This window comes from Macaca thibetana, chromosome 16 (genome assembly GCF_024542745.1).
Source record: "Macaca thibetana thibetana isolate TM-01 chromosome 16, ASM2454274v1, whole genome shotgun sequence".
In the NCBI taxonomy this organism is placed as follows: domain Eukaryota; kingdom Metazoa; phylum Chordata; class Mammalia; order Primates; family Cercopithecidae; genus Macaca; species Macaca thibetana.
The window spans coordinates 57,246,060-57,261,810 of record NC_065593.1 but is presented as its reverse complement, the minus strand read 5'-3'; the positions used below and the strand labels follow the sequence as shown (position 1 = coordinate 57,261,810).

Sequence of the window (15,751 nt, the reverse complement as noted above, 5' to 3'; positions counted from 1 at the left end):
GTGACATGCGAAGGGTTATTTATGGTTATTATGACCATGTCCTGCAAAGAGGGGCTGGCAGCCACTACTGAGGAGGAGGGTCCCACCTCTCTCCTGTCTGCTTTCACCGAGGCCACAGCCAGACCTGGGGCAAAGGCGTTCCCGGTCCTACCCAGCCATTCCTGGGCCTGCCGCCGCGGGGCTCACAGGACCCAGGAGTCCCCAGTTCACAGGCCAGGGCATCAGGCCAGGCGCTCTCGGTGCATACCGCACCTGGGAGGACCTGGGTGCACTCAGGAGACCAAGAGCCCCAGCGGGTCAGGATGGTTGGCATTCAGCTCCTACGGGGTGAGGGAAAGAGGCTGGAACTCAATTTCTGCAGAAAATCTCCTAATTTTTCTTGTTTGGTTAGTATTTTTGCAAAGACAGGATCTTCTTGTGTGCCCAGGCTGGTCTTGGACTTCTGGCCTCAAGCAGTCCTCCCACCTTGGCCTCCCAGAGTGCTGGGATTACTGGCATGAACCATTGCGCCCGGCCGGAGCTCCCGGTTTTTAAGCGCTGCACAATACTGGAAGAGCTGACCTGTTTTCTGGCCTCGCAGCTTCTGCTGAGGCTGAGGGTGAGGAACAGAGAGACCTTTCTGTGACGACCACGGGCAGAGCGGTCTATGCGCCGAGATCCTGGCATCATCAAGGGAGGCGGGTCCTTGGGGAGGGGCAGCTTCCACAGTGTGGCTGCAGCGTGCACAGCCAGGTAGGCCCCGGATGTTCGCCCCTCGCTGCCCTTGGGGAAGCACCTGACCGCTGGGGATGTCCACCCAGGGAGAGGACACTGTGTCGGGGACAACACGCAGCATCAGCACCCACAGGGGCCCGGCCTGGCCCGGCCTCTCCACTCGCCCGAGGTCTGGCTGTGGCCCACAGCAGGAGTCCAGGGCTGGCGAGACCTCCAGCTGCAGGAAGGCAGGCCCAGGCCTCACGATGGAGAGAGTCTGGGTGTCCTGGTCCGGCCTGCTGTTTCGTGCAGTGTGAAAGCAGCAGTGTGAGCAGGCAAGAGGCCGACTCGGCTGGAGGCACCGACTGAAGCCAAGGCCACGGGGTTCTGTGGGCTGTGCACGGGCTCAGGCACACCAGGAATGTGCCACGGGTCCTGTGGGTGGTGCACAGGCTCAGGCATACCGGGGCTGTCAGCTCTGGCTCCCAGGGTCGCCGGCCTCACTGTCACTGCTCTGAGACAGCTCTGTGGGGCTTTCAAGGCAGTGCAGCTCCAGGAAGCTGGTGATGAGCTTGGCGATGGCTTCCACATCACTGGGCAAGGCCGGCAATGGGAGGAAGGTCAGGTCACCTCAGCACAGGGCGCCATGAGACCCCACAGCAGCCTCCTCCTCAACCACCCACCTCCAGCAGCCCCTGGGGCTCCCAAACTGGACCCAGCACTTCCTGGCCGCCTCCTACCCTCCCAGCCACGGAGGCTGCCCCTGAGCCTGCACATGCTTAACGTGGGCCCCTCTGTTTCTCGTCCACAAACTCATCTCCTCTCCCAGCTGTCCTGTAGCTCTGGGTGGTCAGGAACGGGAGTCACCTGACACAGCTGCAGCTCCAGCCAGATCAAAGTCCCACAGCCTTACCTGCGGTGGCCCATGACTGCACTCTGCGTGAGGGGGTGGGAGAAGCCCGTCGCAAGCCGGAGCACCACCATGTAGCCCTTCCCGAAGTACCGGACCTTCTCCTCCTCCACGCTCACATCGCGGACATCATGCAGCAGGACCACCACTGTGGGGAGACGGTCAGTGGCCGAGCCGTCCCCGCCCACACGTGCCACCCGGCAGTCACACCAGGGCCACTGGCGCCATCGAGAGCGACAGCCACGCCTGGTTGGCAGCAAAAGCATTTGCTGTTTCCTGCCTGAGGCTGGGTCCTGGAGGACTGCTGTGGCCCTGACAGCAGTGCAGGGTCCTCCGGGTGGGAAGGACGTGCCCGCGGTGCAGGCTGGCAGGCCACATGCACAGCCTGCTGGTTCTCCTGGGAGTGCCGACCACGGGGACCCGCTCAGTGCGAGGCCGCCATCTTTACACTGTACTGTTTCCCCGAGGTTGGCTGCTGAGCCAGGGCCACCCTGCAATTTCCTGTGGCAACTCAGGGAAGCCACCTCTTTGGGTACCAGGGCGGCCCCAACTGTTGTCAGAAAACGGCACAGCTGCCTCTCACAGCCCAGGCCAGGCCTGCAACTCCTCTCCCCAAAGCCACGGTGACTTGGGGCCAATGCCCTGGCCAGGTCCCTGCAGGGATCTAGGAAGCAGCGTGTCAGAAGCACAGCATTGTGGCACTAAACCCAAGACTGCCCAGCAACTCTGGTCACCAGAATCTGTCCCCTCTCTGGGGCTATGCATGGGCAGCCGGACCCTGGGGCCTCTCTCTCTGCGGCAGCATCTACAGGAAACTGGTACTGACCACAGCTGGGCCACTGCCCAGGCTCAAGGGTGGGGGGTTCCTCGGACCTTCCAGCCCCTACTGCAGGCCCAGGAGGACCCACAGGAAAGCTGGAGCAGAGCCAAGGCCCGCAAGTAGCCAGGTGGCCCCACTCCGGAACGCCCGTGGGCTGCCATGGCTCTCCCTGCCCCACCCTGTGACCTGCCGCTGGGGCCAGACTGTACCTGGGGACAAGTGGCTGCCAGGCAGGCGGGAGAACACAGCTAAACAGGCTGCCCAAGCACGCTGGGCCAGACCCCTGCTCTGCCAGACCTCTGCTCCTCCCACCCTCCCCAGGGGCCAAACCTCTAAAGAACCCAGGAGGCTCTAGGACCCCGCCCAGCAGGTGAGCAGATGAGCAGGTGGGGCGTATCTGTGGGATCCTGCATCCAGCGGGCAGGACACAACCCTGGTCACCAAGCAGGCAAGCTTGGACCAAAGGCGTTTCCAGGCCTCCCGCCGCCAGGTCCCGTGGGTCACCCAGATGCCCACAGTGCCCCATGTCCCCAGGCTCCCCACAACTCACCCTGGTCATGGCCTGCTCTGAAAAGAGTCAGCAGCTTCTTGTAGAGGCTGAACGTCTTCAAAACAACCTTCCCTGTGCTCTTGTCAAAGATGGCTTCCTGGAAACCGACAGGGACTGACCACCATGAACCTCCAGGAACAGGGGCCCCGAGGCTGCTGGGGCATCACCCCCACCCTCACCAGGGTAGACACTCAAGAAGGGGGGCTGGGGCCCCTCCCAGTCAGAACCCAAAGCCCTGAAGCTGCAGGTGCTGCTCTGTCAGAGCTGGACATCTGTAGCCAGCCTGACTCCTGTTGGGAACTGGGGAGCTGGGCAGGTGCAGCGGGTGCTTGCTCCACTGCAGGCAAAACAAGTGCAGGGAGGCAGCGGAACCAGCAAATGAGGGCATGGAGGTCAGAGGGCAGCACTGGGCCAGGCTGAAAGGACTCAGGAGGGGCTCCGAGGTGGGAGGGCCGACCACGGGGAAAGCTGACTCGCATCCCATCATGGCAACTCCGGGAAGAAAGCACTTTGGTGAAGACAGTCACGGAGAGCTTCTAAGAGAAAAATGCCTTCGGGAGATTCCTTGGCCAAGAATCGTACCAGGTGAGTGCAGGGACCATGTCCTAATGAATGGAGACCTCCAAGCAGGGACCAACACTTCAGGACGGGGAGGCGCTGGGCCACCCATGGCCCTTCCTCCTCCTTTCATTCCCATTGCAAGAAAACCCAGGAGCTGAACAGTCCTGGACTCTGTCCTGCCCCCGAGCCGGCCTTACCTCCCAGTCCTCCAGGTTCTGCACGGCCACAAACAGGCAGCCTGTGACGTAGAAGAGCTTCCAGCCCAGGCTATCTGAAGATGGACATAGGGCGCCAGCCTGTGAGCTCCAGGGACGTGCCCATGGGAGGCCCCACCTAGCGCAGCCTCCCCCACGCTTGCAAGGACCGCCTGGGCAGCTTCCTGTGCTGCTGACCCTGCCCTGGCCACTGAGGACCCACATGCGGCACACCCTGCCCAGCTCTGACCCCCGGCGTCCACGTGGGAGAGGCAGGTGGGGTGCACAGGGCCTCTGCCTGTCTGGGCAGGCCCAGTGATGGTGGCAGTGGGGGAAGTACGTCTCACCCCACAGCTGGATCTTAGACGGATACTCAAGAGCATCTTTCCCGGAATATCTGATGACCCAAAAACACCGAAGACTTAAGAAGTGAAATGCAGGCTGGGTGCTGGGCGGGATGGGCGTGCGGAAGAACAGCAGTGCGTGGAGGGGCGCGGTGCCCACCAGCAATCAAGGGGCAGAGATGCCGATCTTAAAGGCTGCCCCATGGACAGTCACAAAGGACCGTTTTCCCTTCTTTTCTCTGTTTTCCAAACAGCTGAGACAGTCATGGGGGGGCGGGGCAGGGGGTGCTTTACCTCCACTGTAGTAGGCAGCAGCCAGGCCAATCGACAAGATTCCTGTGAAGAGAAAGTGACTGCCTGCCTATTGATCCCGGTAAGACCCCACCTCCTCCCCGGTGCAGCGGGACCTGGAGCCACAGCCCCTGATGAGCAGGCCCTTCCCACTATAGGAACAGCTGTGGTCAGGGGTTACAGACCACCAGGTTCAGAGTAGGGGAAACAGCCAGGAAGTTGGTTCGATAATGCAGTATAGCTGGACATAGTATCACACGCTTGTAATCCCAGCTACCTGGGAGGCCGAGGAAGGAGGATCGCTTGAGCCCAGGAGTTTGAGACCAGCCTGGGCAACCTAACGAGACCTCATCACTAAAGAAAACAAAAACAAAACACAGTATACACTATTCACAGTATTTACTGGACACATCCGCCATGTGAGGCTCCAGAACTGACACGGGTGTTACTCCAGCAGCCCGTGGTGAGGCCTGAAGACTGTGCACAAAGAATTACAACGCAGCGTGCCACGCAAAACACACAGGAGGCTGTGGCGTGTCACATAAAATGTGGGCCCCAGAGACACAGCTGCTGAGGTACAGCCAGCACCACTCCTCACACGGTGTCCCGTCAACACAAGTGCAGCTATCCCCAAGGGTACAGGACCCTACTGGTGAGTAGGGACGGAGGACAGGAGGCTAAGTGGACTGTGAGTCCTATGAGGAGGTCTGAGGATCAGGGAAGAGAAGAAATGGGAACCCACAATCACCCATCACACGGTTCAAAACAAGTACAAAGGAAAATACGGTGACCTCAGAAAAGCTCACAGAGTATTAAATACTCTGGGTGTTAGTGGTTAAAAGGGGACAAAATAGATGTGCATTATCTGTAAAACGAAGTACACAGGATAAAATTTGAATGGATACAAAGAAAATAGCTGTTCGATTTCAGGGTAATAGAAAAAACAGAAAATACTATGTTTCATTTTCATCCTTTTTGAAAGTCAGGCTTCCAATTCTGGGGTTCTGGGGAGGGACAGCCTCTGGGGAGAGCCTTACCAACCAGCAGGGACCAGGACCGGATGCCTGGAGCCCTCTTCAGATGGAGGCGGGAGCTGGTGCGGGTCTCCACCTGCAGGTACATCCCGAGAAGGCAGCACCAGTCTCTACAGGAGGAGGGGCCTGGGGACAGACAGAGGCAGCTGAGCCCTGCACACAGGCAGGTGCCCACGCCATCAGGCCCAGGCTGGAGGCCAAGAGCAGGTCCCCCAACTAAGTCACCTGCAGCCCCAGACACCATCAGCCAGTCTGATCTGTTCTCTGTGGTCGGGCACATCACTGGATCCCCCAGAGACCCCGTTTCCTGTGTAAGGAAGACCCTCTTCCGTTCACAGTGACACCGACTGCACGGGGGCTGTTTCCCGCTCAGACTCACGAGCTACAGCTGCATCACCACCTGCCCATCCTATCTGGAAACCTAATGTCTTGAGGAGGCCGCTAGCCCCCAGCAGCCTTTGAGCTTCTAGCACCTGTCAGCACCCCCTCTCCCCTGTGCTGGCCTCCACCAAGAAAGGGAACTGAAAGTCCCCTCATGGCTTCAGGCCGTACTGGCTCTCGTACTGGCATAGACCAACAGTCTCAGCTCTCTCTCTGCCTTCCTCCACCTGCTGAAAGTTCAGACTGCACAGTGGAGCGTCCTAAAATGGCCAGAACCGACGAGTCACCAAAGGGGCTAATCTTCCACACCGGGTTCTGCACGGACTGCAACAGCCCTGCCACTTCACAGTACGCTGCGAACACTGGCCCCAGGGACCCCGTTCTGGCAGTTTCTCAGGGCTTTCCCTGTGAAGTCAAATTTCTGACATTAAATAGGGGGTTCAGGCTGGGCACGGTGGCTCATGCCTGTAATCTCAGCACTTTAGGAGGCCGAGGCATGCGAATTGCTTGAGTCCAGGAGTTCGAGACCAGCCAGGACAACGTGGTGAAATTCCGTCTCCAGAGAAACTATTTAAAACTTAGCCCGGTGTAGTGGTGCACGCCTGTGGTCCTAGCTATTCAGGAGGCTGAGCTGGGAGGATCACCTGAGGCCAGGAGGTGGAGGCCGCAGTGAGCCGAGATCGTGCCACTGCACTCCAGCCAGGGTGACAGGGTGAGACCGTGTCTCAAAAAAATAAAAAATAGTGGGTTCAAATCACAAAACCAATCCTAGATGCTGGTATATGACTGGGCTCCCTCCCGGGCCTCAGTTACCGCACTGCTCCCCAAACACCCGGCATTCCACACACAAATGCACACACACCCGGCATTCCACACAAATGCACACACACAAATGCACACACACCCGGCATTCCACACACAAATGCACACACACCCGGCATTCCACACACAAATGCACACACACCCGGCATTCCACACACAAATGCACACACACCCGGCATTCCACACACAAATGCACACACACCCGGCATTCCACACAAATGCACACACACAAATGCACACACACACCCGGCATTCCACACACAAATGCACACACACCCGGCATTCCACACACAAATGCACACACACCCGGCATTCCACACAAATGCACACACACAAATGCACACACACAAGCACACGCCCGGTGGCAGAGCCGCCCGCGCCGCTGGTCGCACCGAGCGCTCGTTTCTTTGTCCGGGTCGAGGGCGCTCCCGCCGCCGTGGCCAACCTGCAGCGGAACAGCCGCGAGGCCGCCCGCGACGGGCAGGGCGGGACACGGAGCAGCCGACAAGCGGGTCCAGGACGCAAACCCCGTCCGGAGTGGGCCCCAGGGTGCCGGGACGCGCGGCACGGAGCGGGAAGGAAGTGCGGAGCCCACCCAGCCCAGCCGCCTACCGAGAGCACAGCGGTCCCCGCGCGGCAGCAGAGAGACGCGAACCGGCAGGGGCGGGGCCGCGCGGACTTCCGGGATTGGAGCGGAGCGGAGCCGACTTTCGGGGGCGGGACCTCGCGGACTTCCGGGGTTGGGGGCGGGGCCGCAAGCATTTCCTGGATGGGGCGGAGCCGAGCGGATTTCCGGGATCGCAGGCCGGGCTGCACGGACTTCCGGGACCCGGGCGGAGCCACAGGAGGAGTCGGGTGGTTCCAGCTAAAGGAACCAGTTTTTTTTTGTTTTGTTTTGTTTTGGTTTTGGTTTTGGTTTTTTTTAGTAGAGACGGGGTTTCACCGTGTTAGCCAGGATGGTCTCGAACTCCTGACCTCGTGATCCGCCCGTCTCGGCCTCCCAAAGTGCTCGGATTACAGGCTTGAGCCATCGCGCCCGGCCTAGGAACCGGTTTTCTTGGAAAAGAGAAACGTGTGGGGAAACGTATCCGAAAGCAAAGAACTTACCAAAGCCTATGAGCGTCTTCCCAACATAGAAGCGTAACTGAAGCGGTTCTCATTGCCAAAAATGAAGATTTGAGCATGAATAAGAACAGTAATTCCAATGAATTGAAAATCCTGAGGTGCTCCAGGCTGTAATTCATAATAATGTATTTTTTAACTGTGTTCACTTTTGGAGGATGCTGGCAAGCTCTCCCCAGTTTGTGGCCTGGTTAATAAAAGGAAAGCATCAAGCATTTGTCCTGCCTTTATGAAATTTACAGCAGAGTAACCAAATACTGCATGAGAAGAATGTCTGATTATAGAAGTTTTCCCGCTAATAAATGAAGAAGAAACAGTAGGATTAACACATCACCTTATGAATTAACGGACCTGGGCAATGTCATCAATGACTGCTAATTAACATCGCAAAAAGGTCGGATACTGGAAGTACACAACACCATCCATGAAGTAGTCTTGCCAGAAAAAATTTAAGCTGAAAGTGAACAAGTTTCTAAAGTGAATTAGTGGAAATTTGGAAGACAAGACTGTACTAAAGGATTCTACAAGGATACAAGTCAGCAATTGCGGGTGTAAAACAAAAATAAAATTCAAACCCTCAACCATCTGAATGGACCCCTCCTCTTGGCCAAGAGCATTCCAAAGTTATCCTGAAAAACTAGTTAAGGCAGTGATGGGAAGGAAGAGACAGACATACCTTACTCCCTCCTCCCTTTTGGAATTCAGGCAGACAGCTGACCAGCATTCACATTAAAACAGATCTTGAGCCAGCCGGGCGGGCGCGGTGGCTCATGCCTGTAATCCCAGCACTTTGGGAGGCCAAGGCGGGCAGATCACAAGGTCAGGAGAACGACACCATCCTGGCTAACATGGTGAAACCCCATCTCTACTAAAAAAAAAAAACCCCAAAAATTAGCTGGGCATGGTGACGGGCACCTGTAGTCCCAGCTACTTGGGAGGCTGAGGTAGGAGAACGGTGTGAACCCAAGAGGCAGAGCTTGCAGTGAGCCAAGATGGTGCCACTGCACTCTAGCCTGGGCGACAGAGGGAGACTCTGTCTCAAAACAAAAACAAAAAAACAAACAACAACAACAACAAAAAAACATCTTGAGGCTGACAAAGTAGACTCTGTAGCAATGACACCAAATTCCAGCCTGACTCTGGTGTAGGATTACATGACAGATAGGAGACCCTGGAAGAAATCGAAGTACTTTACCCCACATTAAATTTCTTCGACGTATTTTGAAATAGCCCTGCAAAGCTATCCCTTGTGAGGAAAATCTACATTCTGTAGAGAATCCCTGCTCCTTTCCAGGTCTTTTTCCTGCTTCAGGAGAGAACTCTAATAAGAAGCACTTACAATCTATTCTCTCTGAAGCCTGCTACCTGGAGACTTCCTCTGCTTAACGGAAATCTTGGTCTCCACAAGCCCCTATCTTAACCTATAAACTCCCTTCTGTTGATTCTAGGTCTTTAGACGTAACTTAACCTTTTCAATCAATTGCCAGTCAGAAAGTCTTTGAATCTACCTATGACCTGGAAGCCCCCCTACTACAAGTTGCGTCACCTTTCTGAACCAAACCAATATACGTCTACATGTATTGACTGATGTCTTACGTCTTCTGAAAATATATAAAGCCAAGCTGTAACCTAACCATGTACATTTTCTTAGGATCTCCTAAGGGCTATGTCACTGGCCATTGGTCACTCATATTTGGCTCAGAATCTCTTAAAATATTTTACAGTTTGCCTTTTTTTGTCAACATAGGAAATCCTACAGGCAAATGACCTGATTTTTTAATAATATATACAAGGAGAAGGAGAGAAGGATATGGATAGAACCTACAAATTTAAAAAATGACAACAACTTTAAAATCAGGAACTCTGCAACTTTTTTTGGGGGGGACAAAGTCTCACTCTGTTGCCCAGGCTGGAGTGCAGTGGCACCATCTCAGCTCACTGCAGCCTCCGCCTCCCGGGTTCAAGCAATTCTCCTGCCGCAGCCTCCCAAGTAGCTGGGACTATAGGCACGCATCACCACGTCCAGCTAATTTTTTTATTTTTAGTAGAGACAGGCTTTTGCCATGCTGGCCATGCTGGTCTCGAATGTCTGACTTCAGATGATCCGCCTGCCTTGGCCACCCAAAGTGCTGGGATTACAGGCATGAGCCATTGCGCCCAGCTTGAACTCTGCCACTTCTAAGTAGGCCTCAAGTTATGTCAAAATCAAGTTTTTATTTTTAAAGAGAGATTTTTCAATGTCTTCCGTAAGTTCATAGAAAAAGAGACTTAAGAAACATATGAATCAATTGTAATATAGAGTAATAGAACATACTAGACCTTATGTAGATCCTGATTTAAACAAACTGTAAAAAAAATTGTGAGAAAATGGGGAAAACTGGACATTGGCTATTTGATTAAAAAAAAATTAGGTGATTGTAATTTGTTCTTTTTTTTTTTTTTTACTTTTTTTTTGAGACAGAGACTTGCCTTGTTGCCCAGGCTGGAGTGCAGTGGTGCGATCTCAGCTCACTGCAACCTCTGCCTCCCAGGTTCAAGCAATTCTGCCTCAGTCTCCTGAGCAGCTGGGACTACAGGTGCGCACCACCACGTCTGGCTAATTTTTTGTATTTTATTAGAGATGGGTTTTCACCGTGTTGTCCAGGCTGGTCACGAACTCCTAAGCTCAGGCAGTCCTCCCACCTTGGCCTCCGAAAGTGCTGGGTTTACAGGCATGAGCCTCTGCACCAGGCCATAATTTGTTCTTTCAACCATATTACAGTTATGTTTTTATATTTATTTACTTATTTATATTTTAGAGATGGAGTTTTGCTCTTGTTGCCCAGGCTGGAGTGCAATGACATGGTCTTGGCTCACTGCAACCTCTGCCTCCCGGATTCAACTGATTCTCCTGCCTCAGCCTCCCAAGTAGCTGGGATTACAGGCACCCACCACCACACGCAGCTAATTTTTGTATTTTTAGTAGAGATGGGGTTTCATCATGTTGGCCAGGCTGGTCTCAAACAAACCTGACCGCAGGCAATCCACCTACCTCAGCCTCCCAAAGTGCTGGAATTACGGGCGTGAGCCACCACACCTGGCCAGTTATGTTTTTTTTTTTATTTATTTATTTTATTTTATTTTTTTTTTTTTTTTTTTGAGACGGAGTCTCGCTCTGCCACCCAGGCTGGAGCGCAGTGGCCGGATCTCGGCTCACTGCAAGCTCCGCCTTCCGGGTTTACGCCATTCTCCTGCCTCAGCCTCCCGAGTGGCTGGGACTACAGGCGCCCGCCACCTCGCCCGGCTAGTTTTTTGTATTTTTTAGTAGAGACGGGGTTTCACCGTGTTAGCCAGGATGGTCTCGATCTCCTGACCTCGTGATCCGCCCGTCTCGGCCTCCCAAAGTGCTGAGATTACAGGCTTGATCCACCGCGCCCAGCCGCCAGTTATGTTTTTAAAACATTAACCAAAAAGCTATACAAATGACAACCTAAAATTATCCTTTTATTTAAGCTGAAGTTGAGGGGAGATGTTTTCTGAGAGATGTTGACATGAATTTGAGTAATCTAGAGGGTTGAGACTTCCTGAATTTCACTGATGCATTTGTAAAAATCTATACAAACTGAAAACTATAAATAAGAATTTTTTTTTTTTTGGGCCGGGCGCGGTGGCTCAAGCCTGTAATCCCAGCACTTTGGGAGGCCGAGACGGGCGGATCACGAGGTCGGGAGATCGAGACCATCCTGGCTAACACGGTGAAACCCCGTCTCTACTAAAAAAATACAAAAAACTAGCCGGGCGATGTGGCGGGCGCCTGTAGTCCCAGCTACTCGGGAGGCTGAGGCAGGAGAATGGCGTAAACCCGGGAGGCGGAGCTTGCAGTGAGCTGAGATCCGGCCACTGCACTCTAGCCTGGGCGGCAGAGTGAGACTCCGTCTCAAAAAAAAAAAAAAAAAAAAAAAAAAAAAAAATTTTTTTTTTTTTTTGAGATGAAGTCTCATTCCGTCACCCAGGCTGGAGTCCAGTGGCATGATCTGGCTCACTGCAACCTCCACCTCCTGGGTTCAAGCGATTCTCCTGCCTCAGCCTCCCAAGTAGCTGCGATTACAGGCACCCACCACCATAGCTGGCTAATTTTTTTTTTTTTTTTGAGATGGAGTCTAGTAGAGACAAAGTTTCACCGTGTTAGCCAGGATGGTCTCGATCTCTTGACCTTGTGATCCGCCCACCTCGGCTTCCCAAAGTGCTGGGCTTACAGGCATGAGCCACTGTGCCCAGTCCATTATTGTATTTTTTTTTTTTTTTTTTTTTTTTTGAGACGGAGTCTCGCTCTGTCACCCAGGCTGGAGTGCAGTGGCCGGATCTCAGCTCACTGCAAGCTCCACCTCCCGGGTTTAGGCCATTCTCCTGCCTCAGCCTCCCGAGTAGCTGGGACTACAGGCGCCCGCCACCTCACCCGACTAGTTTTTTTGTATTTTTTAGTAGAGACGGGGTTTCACCGGGTTAGCCAGGATGGTCTCGATCTCCTGACCTCGTGATCCGCCTGTCTCGGCTTCCCAAAGTGCTGGGATTACAGGCTTGAGCCACCGCTCCCGGCCAATTTTTGTATTTTTAGTAGAGATGGGGTTTCACCATGTTGGCCAGACTGGTGTCAAACTCCTGACCTCAACTGATGCACCTGCCTCGGTCTCCCAAAGTGCTGGGATTACAGTCGTGAGCCACTGTGCCCGGCCTCAACATTGAAGTGTCAACTTGAAACTACCTTTGCAGAGATTAAGGCAGTGAGAGAGGCTGGGTGCAGTGGCTCACACCTGTAATCCCAGCACTTTGGGAGGCTGAGGTGGATCACTTGGGCCCAGGAATTCAAGAACAGCCGGGGCAACATGGGGAGACCCTGTATCTACAAAAAGCTTAAAACTTAGCCATGCATGGTGGTACGAGCTGTAGTCCCAGCTACCCAGCAGGGCTGAGGTGGAAACATTACTTGAGCCAAAGAGGTTGAGGCTGCAGTGAGCTGTGATCACACCACTGCTCTCCAGCCTGAGTGACAGAGTGAGACCCTGTCTCAAAAAAAAAAAAAAAAAAAAAAGAGAAATTTCACATAGTTAATTCCATCTTCCTTCTGACATCCAAGCTGTCCTTGGTTATTCCTGGGCATAAGCCAAGCTAATTTCAGGAGCTTTGGGAGGAATTTATGGTTTAACTTTGAAGCAAGGATGATAATAGTCCCTTCCTAAAACTATCACGTCCCTCTTCTGGGGCTGAAACTGCCTTTGTAAAGCTAATGAAAGGCCACAAGTTTAGGATTGTGGGAGGGGCCTGAACTCTGCTAAAATGTAGGCCTGGTTTCTACAATCCCTTACTGCTCAGGATTCATGTAGCCAGAGGTCACAAGATTTGCAACTTCCCGAATTGCACCTATAGATAATATCAGTATTGCAGAACCTAAGATTGGCTTTTTGAGATGTTTTTCAGAGTGAACCCACCCCAACCTGTGACTCAGGACTCAACTGGTTCCTGTGGCCCCACCCTGAGGCAGACTCAGTGCTTGAGGACCATTTTCCACACACCTTTATGATTTCATCCCCAGTCAGTCAGCAGCACCCATTCCCTAGTCCCCTGCCCACCAAATTGTCCATAAAAAACCCTAACCGCTGAGCCTTTGGAGAGACTGATTTGAGTAATAACTCTGTCTCCTGTGTGGCCTGCCAGGTGTCAATTAAATTCTTTTCCTGTCGTGCTGCAATCTTGATGAATTGACTTTTTGTCTGTACAGCGGGCAGGAAGAACCTGACAGTCAATGACAAGCTGAAGAATGATGAGATTCATACATTCGGAAAGGAGAGCTTTATTTCTCATAAAAGATTTCAACCTGCAGGGTGGCCATTGTGACAGGCAGGGAAGCACTGCCTCTGGCCAGAAGCCAGAAACAGACACTTCCAGGGAGGGGCAAAAGGAACAGGAATCTTTGCAGAGTAGTGTGTAAATATACATATTTAGCAAGCTACAGGAGGCGTCATGAATATTTTTGAAGAGAGAAACATACACAACCACAGTGAAGCTTCAGGCCCCTTCATGAGGGTCATGTCATCTGGCCAGAAGCACTCCATGGTTAGTGTGATCTCTTATCAGTAAGGAATACTGGTCAATTGCGCTGGAACTGCAAATGAGAGGGTTATCAGCGGTGGAGTCTTTCGAAAGGGCTGGTTTCCGTCAAGCTCTTAGCAAAGAAAACCTAATGGTCGTCAGCCAAGGGCCGCCCGTAATAACAGGTGTCTCACCTCCCATCTGTCATGGCTGAGAACTATCTTCAAGGTAACTCTGGGATCTCCTTAGCCAGTAGGGGGTTCGTGCAGTCAGTTGGGGGTCTTTGGATTTCATTTTCACTTCTCAGAGGACAGGAAGAAAGGCTCTAACATGGGGAATCCTGAGAACTGCTGGTGTCTGTTAAATATGACTACAAGTTATTTTTCTTATGTCACACTCTTCCAGACATGTTCTTATTTCTCATTTCTGATTTCTGTAATACACATACACTGATTTCATAAAATGTTTATAATTAGCAGAGGAGTCCAACACTACCATTAAGCCATTTTGCTTAACTGAAATCCATTTCTTGGAGGAGTAAGTGTTATTCTTTACTTTGTAAACTGTAAGGGTCCAAACCAATGTACTTGGTAAAATTATCCACCATGAACGCACGCAAACGTCAAAAGGGGCCGGGCGCGGTGGCTCAAGCCTGTAATCCCAGCACTTTGGGAGGCCGAGACGGGCGGATCACGAGGTCAGGAGATCGAGACCATCCTGGCTAACACGGTGAAACTCCATCTCTACTAAAAATACAAGAAAATTAGCCGGGCGAGGTGGCGGGCGCCTGTAGTCCCAGCTACTCGGGAGGCTGAGGCAGGAGAATGGCGTGAACCCGGGAGGCGGAGCTTGCAGTGAGCTGAGATCGCGCCACTGCACTCCAGCCTGGGGCACAGAGCAAGACTCCGTCTCAAAAAAAAAAAAAAAAACGTCAAAAGGCCATCATTTAGTATCTGCCCTCGTGCTTCCGGGTCCGTCACGTGGTTACTGCCAGGCAGGCCGCGCATGCGCGCTGCTACTCCGCCGGGCCTACGTGACACGAAGTGAAGCGGTGATGGCGGCGGACGAGAGCTGTGCCCCCGGCTCGCCCCGTCGGGAGCCACGAGTAAGGCGAGTGTCCGATGCCAAGCTGGCTGAGCGAGCCCGGCCGCGGCCTCCAGGCCCCGTGACCACCGGACCGAGCACCCTGGAACGGCCACGGCTTGGCCTCAGGACAGTCCGCGCGCTCACCGACTCCCTGGTGAACGCCGCTTGGCCGCCACCGCCGACGCAGGACCTGCGAGAAGCGGAAACCGGCGCTAGAACCCGGTCCCCGCGGCGCCGTACGTGGAGTGAAGCTGCGCTCCGCCCCGCGCGCTCCGATTGGCTCTGGGGCCTGGCCCGCCCCTTCTCGACACTGTCATTGGCCTAGACAAAGCCGTAGGGGTGGGGAATCCTATTGGCCCAGGGGTGCGGCTTGTCCTCTCCGGATGCTCTGATTGGCCGAGTGCGGCCGTGGGGGGTGAGGCCGGGTCGGGGCAGGACAACAAAGGGCCGCGGGCGGCGGGCGGCGGTGTCCCAGTCTCCCGGTGCTTCCCTCAGGCCGAGGCGCCCGGCCTCCCGCCCGCAGCGCTCCAGATGAAGTGTGAGCACTGCACGCGCAAGGTGAGCGCCGCGGGCCCGGGAGGCGCGCGCCCGGTGCCTGTCCCGTGGGGCTCTCTCTGGGCGGCGGAGGTTGGCGGCCCGGGCCCGCCGCTTGCTCGCCTCAGGGCTCTTCAGGGCTTCCCCGGCCTCAGCACCCTGGGCCCGCCCGGCGTGGAGGCGGCCGGCGCGGGGTCCGCTGCGCTGTGGGGCGGGCTCGGTCTTAGCGGTTCTCCCTGAACTTGTCCATCTTTCCCACGCCCGCGAAGCGCGGAAACGAACGGAGACCGAGCCTCTCGTGCCGCGCGGCACAGTCCGAGTAAACGCCGGTCGTGGCGGGAAT

At 54.3% G+C, this 15,751-nt stretch overlaps 3 protein-coding genes across 4 annotated transcripts in view; 1 reads left to right on the top strand and 2 right to left on the bottom strand.

Annotated features, from left to right (window-relative positions):
* Positions 1 to 15,751, bottom strand: part of OGFOD3 (2-oxoglutarate and iron dependent oxygenase domain containing 3) — a 231,783-nt gene that overhangs the window by 51,666 nt on the left and 164,366 nt on the right. The window lies entirely within an intron of this gene.
* LOC126938948 (cytochrome b-245 chaperone 1) lies at positions 2 to 7,331 on the bottom strand. 2 transcript variants are annotated; one of them, XM_050763754.1, is made up of 7 exons: positions 7,213 to 7,331; positions 5,401 to 5,523; positions 4,367 to 4,408; positions 3,732 to 3,805; positions 2,974 to 3,070; positions 1,607 to 1,751; positions 2 to 1,286 (listed from the first exon to the last, which is right to left on the bottom strand). In XM_050763754.1, exons 2-7 carry the CDS (start codon positions 5,483 to 5,485, stop codon positions 1,166 to 1,168), a joined length of 564 nt encoding a protein of 187 aa, XP_050619711.1. In that variant the 5' UTR covers positions 5,486 to 5,523; positions 7,213 to 7,331; the 3' UTR covers positions 2 to 1,165. The 2 variants fall into 2 exon arrangements, with proteins under 2 accessions (XP_050619711.1, XP_050619712.1); XM_050763755.1 differs by lacking the exon at positions 7,213 to 7,331 and adding an exon at positions 6,993 to 7,133.
* The window catches only part of NARF (nuclear prelamin A recognition factor), a 32,001-nt gene continuing 31,510 nt past the window's right edge, over positions 15,261 to 15,751 (top strand). Inside the window, exon 1 of the mRNA XM_050763763.1 lies at positions 15,261 to 15,432. Coding sequence (XP_050619720.1) covers positions 15,406 to 15,432 — 27 coding nt within the window. The 5' untranslated portion in view covers positions 15,261 to 15,405. The remainder of the gene's footprint in view (positions 15,433 to 15,751) is intronic.

Coding starts and splice junctions, on each gene's coding strand:
- LOC126938948 (XM_050763754.1), bottom strand. CDS start 5,485: ATGTACCTGCAGGTGGAGACCCGCACCAGCTCCCGCCTCCATCTGAAG. Junction 1,752..2,973: donor CAGAGCAGGCCATGACCAGG/GTGAGTTGTGGG, acceptor GTCTCCCCACAG/TGGTGGTCCTGCTGCATGAT. Junction 1,287..1,606: donor GCAGTCATGGGCCACCGCAG/GTAAGGCTGTGG, acceptor GGCCTTGCCCAG/TGATGTGGAAGCCATCGCCA.